General features: G+C 45.6%; 1 protein-coding gene across 1 annotated transcript in view; it reads right to left on the reverse strand.

The window, feature by feature from the left end:
• The window catches only part of TARS1 (threonyl-tRNA synthetase 1), a 28383-nt gene extending 14786 nt beyond the window's left edge, over positions 1-13597 (reverse strand). The window contains exons 1-2 of the mRNA XM_004583637.3: positions 13434-13597; positions 9797-9874 (exon numbers count right to left, since the gene is read on the reverse strand). Of these exons, the coding sequence (XP_004583694.2) occupies positions 9797-9874; positions 13434-13490 (135 nt within the window). The 5' untranslated portion in view covers positions 13491-13597. The remainder of the gene's footprint in view (positions 1-9796; positions 9875-13433) is intronic.
• Positions 13598-13926: the final 329 nt, after the last annotated feature.

Consider the following 13926-nt stretch of genomic DNA (forward strand, 5'->3'; position numbering starts at 1 on the left):
AAAAACGCAGGTGGAGTTTCTTTTAGGCCCCTCCACAGATGAGATCTGAGCGATGGAGACAGACTAATGGAAGGATGTTACAACTTTAATCCCTTCCCAAGCAGGCACTGTTTCTCTCGCCCCACCATAGATGAGTTCCACGTGAAATCCAGGTCCTCCAGTAAAGATCTTACTGCCCCCTTTCTTGCATAGGGTTCTTTTGGGGTTTTCTTTCTTTCTTTTTTTTTTTTTTTTTTATTACAAAGTCAGATATACAGAGAGCAGGAGAGACAGAGAGGAAGATCTTCCATCCGATGGTTCACTCCCCAAGTGAGCCGCAACAGCTGGTGCCGCGCCGATCCAAAGCCAGGAGCCAGGAGCCAGGAGCTCTTCTGGGTCTCCCACATGGGTGCAGGATCCCAAAGCTTTAGGCCATTCTCGACTGCTTTCCCAGGCCACAAGCGGGGAGCTGGATGGGAAGCGGGGCCGCAGGGATTAGAACCGGCGCGTGCAAAGCGAGGACCTTAACCACTATGCTATCGCGCCGGGCCCACTTCTTGGGTTTTCTTTGGTGAGCAAAGAAATTGATGCCCCTCAATCCTTTCTCTCGGGTGTAGCCGCTAATGTAAGCAAAAAGCCAGGGTCAATACACATACTTCTCCAGCTCCAGCTAAGAGCATCACCGTGTAGGCTTATAGAAACAGGGCCACTGTGGAGCAGGCTTGTCGACTCGAGGATAACATAAATTTCAGAACATTTTGCATCAGGCAGAGGCCTAGGTCTAGCATGGCGTAGCAAACAGGAGATTTTTTATTCCTGGGCACATGCTGGTCTAACCAAGACATCCCAAAAGGCGTGGAAGGTCGAGCAACGGACCGTGAATTAAGTGTGCTGACCTCACCTTCCTCCCCTCTGCTGTGGTCTTCAGCACACACCTGGACACCACGGGCTAGCTGCAGGAGTCATGGGAGAGGTCTTCAACTCAGGAGAGAGAGAAAAACTGAGGGATGCTTCTGTTTTTACCCCCATTTCAGTACTCCCTGCACATGCTATTCTGGCGAGTCAGGAGTCTCAGAACTGGCATGACACAGGAAATGGGGGCAGCCTTAAACACGGGGTCACCACAGAAGGACAGCCCGCTTTGAGCTTTAGAATGGAGAGAATTAACCTAGATGGGCCCTCTTTGCTTAACTATACTGCTGTGCTGGCTCCCCCTCCAGGTGGAGCACCCAACTGGCTTTCACCTTGGCCCTTCCCTGTTCTTATCTGCATCCACACAGACATTGTTAGAGATATCTAGCAGGAGATAGAGGTTCCTTATGTCTCTCCATGGTCACTGATATCTGAACACTGCTAGTTCACAACTGAGATGCCCCCCAGACACCCTCCCCCCCAGGGAGAGGCTTGAGTTCATCAACCCTTTCTAGCCTGAGAATTTTTTTCCCTTTGCTGCAATTCCCTCTGCCTCCAGACTAGGAGTATGTTGTTCTATGTGTTTTTTGTTTCATGGTGTAACTGTTACAAATGATGAGTTCAAGTGTTGATTCAAGGCTTTTCTGTGTTATTGCAACTGGCTTCAGTGATGAGCTCTCAGTGTCACACAATGCTTTCTGCTGTTTTTGTTGCTGTTTGTGATGGCTACCATGGTAACTGGAGGAGGGCGGAGTTTGCCTTCAACCCGACCCTGAATGGATGGTGGAATTCTGGGGTGGGGGGCCTCAGGCTGTGAAACCACCATTGTACCAATGAGGGGCACAAACCCATATCCCCCACCAAATAAGGGCCCAGGCAACCCCCGTTTTGGCTTCCGTGTCAAGGAATTGAAAACGGCCCCTTCCCCATCTCTTCCATGCTCTTCTTCCTCTGCAGCCCACTCCTTCACGTCTGTCCTTTCTGCTGCCTGGGGAAGGGAAGCCCGTGACCGTGGTTCCCTGAAAAAAAGGCCATCTAAATTCTTTTTATATATTCGGCTGAGTAATGCTTTCCCTGGTGGTCAGCGTATCTAACATTTTGGCGAGTGGTGAATCTAACAGTTTGGTCTTGAAAGTTAGCTATCTACCAATTTCTAGTTGTCCTAACTGATCAGATCTGACCTACAGTGTTTGTTCCCACACTCAGTTAAATGTACTTTTTGATCAACTTGTTTGGACCTCTGATGAAATTATGCCAAAATTTGTTGCCCTAATGGCACTGTATACATAGAGCTGTGCTATAAAAAGGAGTAAATTCTGCATGCGAGCTTGTATATTCTATTAAAATGAGCAAATGTTTACATGGTTACAAAGGTTTTCATTTCTAAAGGTTTCAAAAGTGGCAGATGCATACTGGTGCTTATGTCTTGGTCAAGATGTCTTCTAATTATGAAGTTGTATCAAGTTGGGAATTATTTATGTACTTATTTGCAAAAAGCATTGTCTGAGATTTTGTCTTACAGGAAGACAGCAAATTCTTAAAGGATATGTGGTATAAACTTTATGTTCTAATAACGAAATGTTAACGTAACAGCCTGCTACTAGTACAAAAGTCAAGACATCACCAAAGTCTAATGATCTTATTGCAGTTAGTCATGTTACCCTAATGAACAAGGCCTAGAGGCCTGAACAGTACAAGCGTGTGTATAGTCCTACAGGTGGTCCCACAGTGTGCTGTGTAAATAGATGGTTATAATTTGTTGTAATTCTAACAATGAATGCTTCATCTTCTAGGTTGCACAGGTGCAGTGCATCTGCTGCTAACAGAGCTAAAATTAAACAGTAAGCTACAGGTTCCAACTGAAAGCGTATTTAACTCGGATCACTAACAGCAAGCTGTAATTCTACATAACTGGTAACTTTAAAACACTTAAGAGATTTTTCAAAAACAGAACAGACCCAGCAACTGCAACCACCGGCACGTGCGTAAGCTGATTGGAGCGACAGACTATGCCGGACCCTGTACTGGCAAGCACATACAAGAATTTGGTCTGGAATCACCTCAGATGAAGTTTCTTTGGAGAGCCCTCCAACTGAACTGCTGATCTTAGAACCCCAACCATGAAGAGACTGTCAGTGGATTCTGAATAGATTCCATTGTGCTTGGAACGGTGAGATTGGCAGCAATTCAGAACTGCTGAACTGCTTGAGCAGGACCTTCGGAGCGTGCCTCACATCAGGGACCTGGGATGGGTGGGAGGCTGGGTGGGGTTTCTCCCTCTGTTTCTCCCCTGACCCCAGACACAAGGAAAAAATGATGATATTAGTGTGGAACAATGGTCTTACTCACTTTCCTGTAGCCCTTGACCCTTTGTACCCTAATAAACTAAGTCAGATTATTAAAAAAATTTTAAAAAGATTTTTCAAAAAGCTGTTTTGATTTTTAATGTGTGCTACCTGGTAGGCATGTACATGTTCATGTGGCAAGCTTTAATTGGCTTATAGATGAAAATATTCATGAATGAGAATTGCTAAGCTAAATCTTTTTATTTTGATTTAAATAAATCTGAGATTAGCCACAGAGAAATCCCCCAGTTTCTTAAAATGCTTGAGGCATGACTGAGTATGTTCCACTAGATCCTGTGTAGGGAACAGGTGATATATAGATGACAGATTCTTAACTGCCCTGGACATTAGGAAAGAGCTGTGGAAACTTACAAGGGGCCTGAAATACCCTGATACCGTGTGAAGGGGTCACCATGGTCTTTACCTCAGAGACCAGGAGGGATCCCATGGCAGAGCAGGATAAGAGTGGTGTGTGCTCCTTGTTCCAGTGAGACCCCCAGAAGCCTCTCAAGTGCTTTTCACTGCAGAAGCATGGACACTTCGCCAACGATCATCAGAGAGGACATCCAGGGCCAAGTCGCAACTACCAAGGAGGTCATTAGAGACTGACTGCCCTTGAAGGCCAAGTACTTCAGGTCAGCCATTTCTTCTTGGATCTCCCACATGGGACTGAAGCAGCCCAGGAACCTGCACAGGCTCAAAACCATCCACAGACTTCAGAGACACCTCGGAACAGCACCCAAGAGCCCTGGGCGGTTCTCACAACCGAAAGGAAGACTCTTAAGTCTGGACACAGCCTTATCTGTCTAGCTAGCTTTGGCTCCTTCTCTCTCTTAGTGACCATCAGGGACTTTTAGGAGCCTCAAATCAGCTCAGGTGACACAGGCAGATTAATCTAGAAGCTCAGAAAAGAAGCTTTTCTAGGGAAAAGTTAGCTGGTCTGTAACTGCTCAACCTGCACCTCTGACAGGCTCCCAACAGGGCATGTTTGCCGTCTCCCTTTTCAGTTTTTGCTACTCACTGTGGTAGGACACACTGCTCTGAGACAGGGTTCATGTCTTCCTTATTTACTAAATTACTGGGGATTTCCTTTGCTTTTGGAGAAACTCCTTTGAAGTGAAGTTTTAAAAGACACTATCCCCATCATTAACTTCGGTTTTTTTCTTTCTCCTGCCACTATGGCAGGTTTAGGGTTTTTCTTTCTTCCTCCTACTGGGGAGCCCCCTCCTGTCACTAAGGCAGGAGTTCTTTCTTTCCTAAATAAATCATACTTAACAAACTAGAGAGTCAAATTCAATATGCCAAATAAAAAATATGCTGGAAAGCCTTAGCAACAGACTTGGGGAGGCAGAATAAAGAATCTCCCAACTCTAAGACCTAGGGGACGCTATTACATGACCCAACATATGTGTCTTGGGAGTTCCTGAAAGCAACGACGGAGAAAATGGATGAGAAGGCTTGTCTAGCTTTCTATAGTAAAACACAAAACATTTTGATTATCTTCAGAGGATCTCACATCAGACTGATAGCTGATTTCTCATCAAAAACACTAAAGGCCAGGAGAAATGGATATAGTCCAGGTTCCAAAAAGAAATTACCAACCCAGAATACTATACCCAGCAAAGCTTTCATTTACACATGAAAGCAAAGCAAAGCAAAGGCCTTCCAAAAAAGAAATTGGATGAGTTTATCAGCACCCAATTAGCCCCATAAGTGATGCTCAAGGATGGGCTATCCACAGAAAACACAGCGATAATCACTGTAATCAAAAGGTGACGGTAGAAAATTGACCAGTAAAGCTGGAAAGGAATTCGAAAGGAAACAATGACAATACTGTTAAAACTATCCAATCACAAGATATAGACTGGCTGACTGCTACCTACAAGAAATACACCTCACCATGATAGACTGAAAAGCAAAAGGATAAAAAAGGACACACCAATGGAAAGGAAAAATGAACAGGTGTGGCCATTCTAATACCAGACAAAACAGACTTTACCACAAAAGCTATCAAAAGAGATGAAGAAGGTCATTACATATTAATTAAGCTATCAATTCATCAATAAGTGATGATAGTGAATGTGCACACACCCAATGCAACTGGCTATTTAAAACAATTGTTAATGAATCTATAGGAAGACAGATTCCATTCCTATGAGACTTCAACATTCCACTATTGTTAACGGATCAATGAGAAGAAAATCAACAAACAAAACTAATCTGTACTACAGCTCAAATGGTCCTAATTAATATCTACAGAACATTTCATCCTACAGATGCAGAATAAACTTTTTCATCAGCTCATGGAACCTTCTCTAGGATGACCACATCATAGGCTATATTGCCAGCCTCAGCAAATTCACAAGAATTAAAATTGCACAATGTATCCTTTTGGAGAACCAGGGAATGAAGCTGGAAACCAGCACCTCAATAAAATTCCAGAAAACACACAATCAAATGGAGCCTGAACAATATGCTACTGAATGCACAAGGGGCCATACAAGAAATCAAAGGGAAATAAACTCCTGGAAAGAAATGAAAATGACAAAACAACCTAACCAAACTTAGGGTATACGGCAAAAATGGTACCGGAAACGGAAATACAACAAAAGATGGAACAAAGACTCATCAGGAATTACTACAAACAGCTATACACCAACCAAATGGGAAATCTAAAAACAAATGGGTAGAGTCCTGGACAACCCACCTAAATGGAGTCATGAAGAGCTAAAAAGCCTAAATAAACCAATAACGAGGCTAGGTACTGAATCAGTATTGAAGATCTTCTCAACGAAGAGAAATCCAGGACCAGACAGCTTCAATGCTGAATTCTAACAATTTATTCAAAACAACTGAAAGAGAAGGAATCCTCCCAAACTCCTTCGATGAGTTCCAAAACCAGAAAAAGATAACACAGAGAACCACAGACCCTTAAGAATACAAATGTAAAACAAATCCTCAGTAAAATCCCAGCCAATCAAATGCAATGATCACAGACTATTCACTTGAAAGTGGGATTTATCCCTGGTACACACGGATGGTTCAACACATGAAAATACGTATGATATACTACAGTAACAAGAATGAAAACATGATTATCTCAGCAGATGCAGAGAAAGCATTTGATAAAATAAAACATCCCTTCAGGATACAAACCTTAGGTAAACTGCACATAGATGCAACATTCCGCAGCACAATCAAGGAATATATGAAAAACCCATTCCAACACCATACTGAATAGGGAGAAGTTAGAGGCATTTTCACTAATATCTGGGATTAGGGATGCCTGCTCTAACCACTGCCATTCAACGTAGTTCTGGAACATCTACCAGCAGGAAAAAGAAATCAAAGGGACACAACCTGGAAAGGAGGAAGTCAAGTTATCCCCCCTCCTTGCCGAAGACATGAGTGAGTATCTACACTCAAGAACTAGACTATTGAACCTGGCAAGGTTGCAGAATACAAAATCAAACCACAAACATCAATGGCCTTTGTAAACAAAAAAGTTCCACAGCTGAGACAGAACATAATAACAATGAAAGGATTTAAATATCTAGGAATATATTTAACTGAGAATATTTTGGCTCTCTACAATGAAAATTACAAAGCATTAAAGAAATAGATGACAACAAAACATGGAAAAACTTTCCATGTCTGTGGAATGATACAATATCATCAAAATGTCCACATTTCTGAGTTATTAGATTCAATGAGATCTGAATCAAAACACCTATAACATTCTTCTTAAACCTAAAAAACCATAATGCCAAAATTCATACAAGACAGCTAGAGCAATCATCAACAAGAACAAAGCTGAAGGTTTCAAATACCAGACTTCAGCTGTAATCAACACAGCCTGGTACTGATACAAACAGAGACAGGCAGATCAATGGAACAAAACAGAAGTCTCAGAAATGAACGCACACATCTACAGCCAACCAATTTTTAACAACTGAATCAAAGAGCACAGGCAATGAAGACAAGAAAACAAACGGGTTCACATCAAACTAAGACACTCCTGCACTGCAAAGAAACCATCAATAAAATGAAGCAGCAGCTAGCAGAGAGAAAATATTGCAAATAACATAACTGATAGAACAACATTCAGGATTTATAAAGAATTTCAGAAACTTAACATCAAAATAATCCAGTTAAGAGATATGTAAAGGACATGAACAGGCATTATTCAAAGGATAAAATTCAAATGGCCGACAGATGAAAAAATGCTCAGGTTTTCTAGCTATCAGAAATTTGCAAATAAACAGCACAAGAAGGTTCCACCGCACCCCAATGAAAAGGGCTGACATACAGAAATCAGAAAGCTTACTTAAATGAACGTGCTAAGCACTTACCCCATTTTGATAATCCTATCAAAAAATCTGCGTTTAATGCACATCAGGAGCTGGTACCATGATGTAGCAAGCTAAGTCTGCCTGCAGGGCTGGCATTCCATGGGGCACTGGTTTGTAAATTTGCCTTCAAATATAATATAATAATATACAAATATAATAATAATATACAACAATGTAAGATGTAAGAGTATAGACTATTCTCATCTGTGACTTGAGATAACAGAAAATGGAAGACAACCACGGCCTGAGCATCTCTTACAAGAAGTGTGGATTCCAGTTTCTGGTGACCATGGTCATTCACCTGGTCAGCCTTGGGAGTTTGACATTTCCCTAAATGCCACAGCCAAAAACAAATAAAAGTCCTACATCACTAAAAAACATATATTCATACATTTCAACCTGTTAAAATACAATTTCTTGGAACATTCAAGTTTCTTACATGAAGGAGCATTTTTATTTTTGCCATTACATCAAAGTTCCTTCTCATTAAAAGCATATGTTACTGTCTTCATCTTTTGAAATGGAAAAGTCCAACTATCTTTGTAACACCCTCCCTTCTGAGTCTTCAGTCTTCTAGTTCTTCCCTGGGAGATTTTTCATCAAACAATCCCATTGAGGCTAGGGGCTCCTTCAAGTAAGAAACTTAATTGTTCCAAGAAGTTTATTGTAACAGGCTGAAAGCCCAGCCTCTCCCACCCCACAACCACAACCTGGACCTTTGTGCCCAAGGCACAGTCTCCAGCCCTCCCACTGGGAAGCCTCAGGCCCCACCCACCTACTCACAGGACCCTCTGCATTCTGCAGTTCACATCACAGAATATTCTAAGCCTGTGCGTGTCCCACTCAAAATGCTCTACTCAAACAGTGCTCTAATTGCAGCCTTTGTGTCCTGTTTCAAGCTGTGATAGAAGAGAGCTGATTCACGGAAAACATACAAAAAAAAGTAGAGAACACACACTTAGTTACTTGAAATTTTATAATTTCAATGAGAATTTTGAGAATTTCCCTTACAGTGACAGTACAACAGACGAAATGGATAGGTGGAGCTCTAAGCAATGTTACCTGACCACCTACATTGTTGAACATCACTAAATCCAAAATCTGAAATGCTCGGACATCTTGCTCCAAATGCTTCCAGTTCAGAGCATCTTAGGTGTTGGGTGTTTTACTAGGGATGCTCAACCAGCAACATCATTGCACAGGTAAAACTTGAAAAACTCCGATACTGGCAGTGCTTCTGCTTCCAAGCATTTTGGAAAAACGGATATCCAACCTGAGCACCCTTACTTGTAAGTAAATGGAAGCACCATAAATGGAGCAACTGCAGCATTTATAAAAATGACTGGAAAACTGGTCCGCTGTGCTACTTCTAAGATATCTGTTCCTTTGAGCTGCTTCCCTCTGGTAGTTTTCAAAAGTCTCCATCAGAACAGATGGAACGACTAAAACATGAGTAAAGTGAAGTTCACATTAATTCAACCTCAACAATAACGTAGAAAGACAAGCTGAACTGCTGGTTACACATGGGCCGGCTTTGGTCACACCAGGTCCTTTCAGCATCAGTCCTGGAAACTAAAGCACCTTCTGTACAATGGGAAGACCGGGTGCCCCATGGAGGGGCTCTGGCAGGTCAGAGACCTCACAGCATCCAAGGTAGGCTGCACCTCTGGCACACTTCCTGCAGGTCTCACAGTGGCAGGCCAGGAACCTGATGGGTCCCACGCAGGCAGCACCTGTCTTGTACCACCGCACTAAGCCAGAGGCCAAGAAACCTGGGTTGTCATGTACAGCTGGTCTCAGAAGTGACAGTGTCGCCCATCTCAGGAACTACAGCCTGGAGGTGGGTGTCCTGTCCTGGCGTCGGAGCCCACAGCACATGTTGGGCCTTCCCGTGTGCAGACTCCTGTGCACCAGTCGAGAGCCTTGGATACTTCTTCAAAAGACAAAAACGATGCAGGACTGCTGGGTGGCCGTGAGGAGGTGGAGGACACAGCCACTGGCACCAGCTGGAAATTTTCCAGCTCATGAGATGGCGCCATTAGATGCGATAGCAAGACATTCCCTCGTAGAGTACCTTTTCCTTGATTTCCCTACTTAGTGCTATCCCCACAGGAGCCAGAAGATTCCTTCAGTGTGAACCAGCCCGAGCCGGGCTCCTGGCACGAGCCGGCCTTGGCCAGCAGGGTGTGCTGGAAGGATGTGTCTCACCTCTGCTCGCCCGCCGTCGCCTGCTCCATCTTTGTTCTTCTTCTTCCCTTCCTTTCGCTTCTCCTCGCCAGCACCTTCCTAAATAAGAACAACAAATGGTTTTGTAGTTTAATTTCACTGCCCTTCCCCCACGACACCCCAGTCAGTCTGAGGATGTTATTTCAGCTTGCCTTTTTAAAAATGGAAATCCAGGGCTCCAGCATGCTAGCCTAGCTGCTAAAGTCCTCGCTTTGAACACACCAGGATCCCAAATGGGCGTTGATCCTAATCCCGGCGGCCCCGCTTCCCATCCAGCTCCCTGCTCGTGGCCTGGGAAAGCAGTTGAGGATGGCCCAAAGCCTTGGGACCCTGTATCTGCATAGGGGACCTGGAAGGAGCTCCTGGCTTCAGGTCAGCTCAGCTCCATCCGTTGTGGCCACTTGGGGAGTGAACCAGCGGGCAGAAGATCTGTCTCTGTCTCTCCTCTTCGTATGATCCGACTTCCCAATTAAAAAAAAAAAAAAAAAAGCAAATCTGTGGGCCAGTGCCATATGCTCTAAAAAAAAGTCTGATTTAGAAAGAATGGCAAATTTCAACACTGGCAAAGTTAACAACTTACAATACAGATAAGCCTTAAAGAATGCAGAGCATATTCAATTCCTCAAGTTCCATTTAATCTTTTTAAGACTTGCTTGTTTTTATTTGAAAGGCAGTTACAGAGAAAAAGAGACAGATGGAGTGCTCTTGCATCAGCTGGTTCATTCCCCAGACGGCTACAATGGCTGCAGCTGGGCCGCTTGGAAAGCCAGGATCTTCTGGGTTTCTCACATGGATTCATGGTCCTAAAGCTGTTGGTCACCCCCTGCTGTTTTCACAGGCCACAAGCTGGGAAGTAGACTGGAAGTGGAGTAGCTGGGACAAGAACCTGCTGCTGCCACTAGGTGAAGGATTGGTTTGCTGCACCACTCGCCCCAAAAAGTTTATTTTTCTAGTAAGTGTTTTAGGTTTGCCAATGTTGTCAGAGCAGACTGAGCAGCCCCTTTGACAGTGACGCCCTATGTGGGAGACTCAGGAGACGCTCCTGGCCTCAGCCTGACCTAGCTCTGCCTGCTGAGGGCACTTGGGGATTGGAGCAGAGAATGAAGATCAGAATTAAAGTCTCTGGCTCCCAGTTTTGGCTGGACTAGTCCTTGCTGCTGTGGCCATCAGCGGGGAAACCAGCAGATACAAGATACCTCTGTCATTCTGCCTTTGAAACAAAGACTTCCTCTTCTTTTAATGATAATTTAACGGGTTTGGTCCAGTGGTGCAGCTGGTACTGCCACCACTTGTAATACCAGCAGTCTACATGGGCTTCAAGTCCCAGCTGCTCCATTTCCGATCCAGCTCCCGACTAATGTACCTAGGAAAGCAGCAGAGAATGGCCCATGTGTTCAGCTGAGCCTCTGCCACCCACAAGGGAGACTTACATGGTGCTCCTGGCTTTGGAGCAGCCAAGTTCTAACTGTTGGGGCCAACTGGGGGCATTAACTAGCAGAGGAAAGATCTCTGTCCTTCCTGCTCCTTTTAAACAATCACTTCTTTAAGGTAATTTAAAAAAAAGATCTTACTTTTATTGGAAAGTTAGAGATACAGAGAAGAAGAGCTTCCGTCTGATGGTTCACTCCCCAAGCGGCCACAATGGCCAGAGCTGAGCTGATCTGAAGCCCGGAGCCTCTTCTGGCTTTGGGCCGTCCTAGACTGCTTTCCCAGGCCACAAACAGGAAGCTGGATGGGAAGTGGGGCATCTGGGATTAGAACCGGCGCCCATATGGGATCCTGGCGCATGCAAGGTGAGGACTTCAGCTGCTAGGCTACTGTGCTGGGCCCAAAAATAATTTGATGGAGTATGTCTCCTTGACTCATTGCCTGGCAGACAACTGGAGATAGGACAAGAGGGGCTGGGAGTAGCGGATACAGGATACCGAATGTGAATGGGTTCGTGCTGCTATGTCTGCTTTCTCATCTTCATACCAGTGGTAGAAACAGAACCCAGGGATCCGGCTACTGCAGGAACTGGCTCAGGCACAGCATTCAATGCCCTCACGTGGGGCCGGAACCGTAACCAGTACTCAGTCAATGTTATATACGATATGATTATTCAGATAAAGGGTCTTTGGAAAGTTGAGAGTCTCAAGATGCCCCCTGGGAGTCCCACATACTGTGTGGGAGTGTGCAGATCACACCTTGCCCTGCGAACCATTCCAGCTCTGTACTGATGTGCACCGCGTGGGGGACACAGACTAGAGTCCCGGTTAAGGCACGGCCCAGTCCCAGGTGTTTCGGGCACCTAGGCTTGGCTTCCTAACCAGCAGATGGAGATCACTTTATCTCTTTCAAATAAATAGTGCCTAACTAAGAACTGGAGCAGCTGGGACAAAAACCAGCACCCAAATGGGATCCTGGTGTTTGCAAAGTGAGGATTTAGTCACTGAGCCATTGCACCAGGCCCACGTTCCACAATTTTTGAAAGACAAAAAAAAAGCAAATGGATTACAGAATAGTGAAAATATCACTTTTAAGTGGAAAAACTATGTAAGTGGAAAGTCTACATATAACCCAGCACTTAGCATATTACATAAAATGTATGTAGGTTAGAAATAATTTAGCCACTGAGCTATTGGGCTGGGCCCAGAAATAATATGTATTTCTAATATAACACTATGTGGCATTTTTCCAAATTTTGTTGAGAGAGTAGGGGAAAAAATGTGTCTTCGCAGTCATTTGTGCTGTCACAGAATCAGGTGGGGGTCTGATTCTGTCTCACCCCTGGTCCTCTGCGGGTGGCCTCACCTCTCCCCCAGGGATCCACTCCTCCAGCACCAGGGGCACTCTGACAATGCAACCCAAGTGGAACACCTGCCTGCTCCAAGTCCTTCACGTGTGAAGGATATAAACAGCCTTGCCTGTTGCCGAGATCTTGCTGACGCTACACCTCTGCCACAAGCGTCCTTCTTGTCAGTAGTAACCTCAGACACGCAGTCCTATTCATCTGCCCACCTGCCTCGCCCAGCTCAGTGGCCAGGTGGAGCAAATACGTAATGATCCCTAAAAGGCAAACAAGCCTTACGTGGCAGCATCAAAGTATAGTGGGAAAGGGCTGACGCCCAAGGGTGAAACTAGCCGCCTGCACGATCGTTAAGGCACACAGGTGTCCTCTCTCAGCGACCGGCCAACTGTGCTCAACTGGCCTCCATCATTCCCGAGGGTTTGTAAACCACCCACACCTGGGCAGGTAGGAGACGACCTGGAGCGCTCGGTCTTTCTCTTCCTTCAAATGGGGGAGCTTTAACCCTAACCTCCTCCACTCCCTCGCAGCATTTTAGGTTTATTAAATCAAAACAAATGAACCAAAAACACAGGTCAGAGAGGCCCGGTTCGGAGAGTCTAATTCGGTGTGCAGTTCTGAGGTATGAAGGTCGCAAGTTCCTCAGCCGAAACACGGAGCTCGGAAATGGACCACCCTGCTCTAGGAAAGGGCAGCTCTTGTCCAAGGCGGCCCCCGGCTCGTCCGGGAGCTCTAAGTCCCTCCAGGTCCTGTCTCTGCCACCGCCGCTTCCCACCTCCTGCCCCGAACAGCCCCGGCCCGGCCTTGGGACCCCACAGCAAACCGGCTCACCGACTTCTCCTCGCCTCCCATCCTCCCTGAAGGGCTGCTGGCCGCTTCCTCCAACATGGACCCGTGAAGACACAGCCGAAAGAGAAGCTTTGAAATGGAAAGCCGGACAGCACCCGTAAGAATGCCGCGCCTCGCACCGCGTGTCTCCGCGGCGCACCAGCTGATGCAATCTCAAGGCGCCGACGCCCGCCCCTAGCCGCCGGGAAAACGGCAGCCAATCGGTAACTGTGGAAGGCGGGCCCTCCGCCCGATAAGCCAATAGAAAAGCGGGCTAGGTGACAGCCCTTCCAGGAAATCAGGGAGTGACCAATGAGTAGGGGGCGTCCTGCGGGGGTGGCCGAGGTAGTCTCAGGCCCTGAGGAGAGGGAACGGCTGTCTGGCCGACTAATCTCGGCTCTTTGCGGCCACCGTAACCAACGAACGGCCTTGTCAGAGGTTCCAGCACTCACGGATGCTGAGGTGCCTGAGGTGGCGCAGGCCAGGTGTACCTGTG

The sequence above is a fragment of the Ochotona princeps genome, chromosome 23 (assembly GCF_030435755.1).
Source record: "Ochotona princeps isolate mOchPri1 chromosome 23, mOchPri1.hap1, whole genome shotgun sequence".
Taxonomy (NCBI): Eukaryota; Metazoa; Chordata; class Mammalia; order Lagomorpha; family Ochotonidae; genus Ochotona; species Ochotona princeps.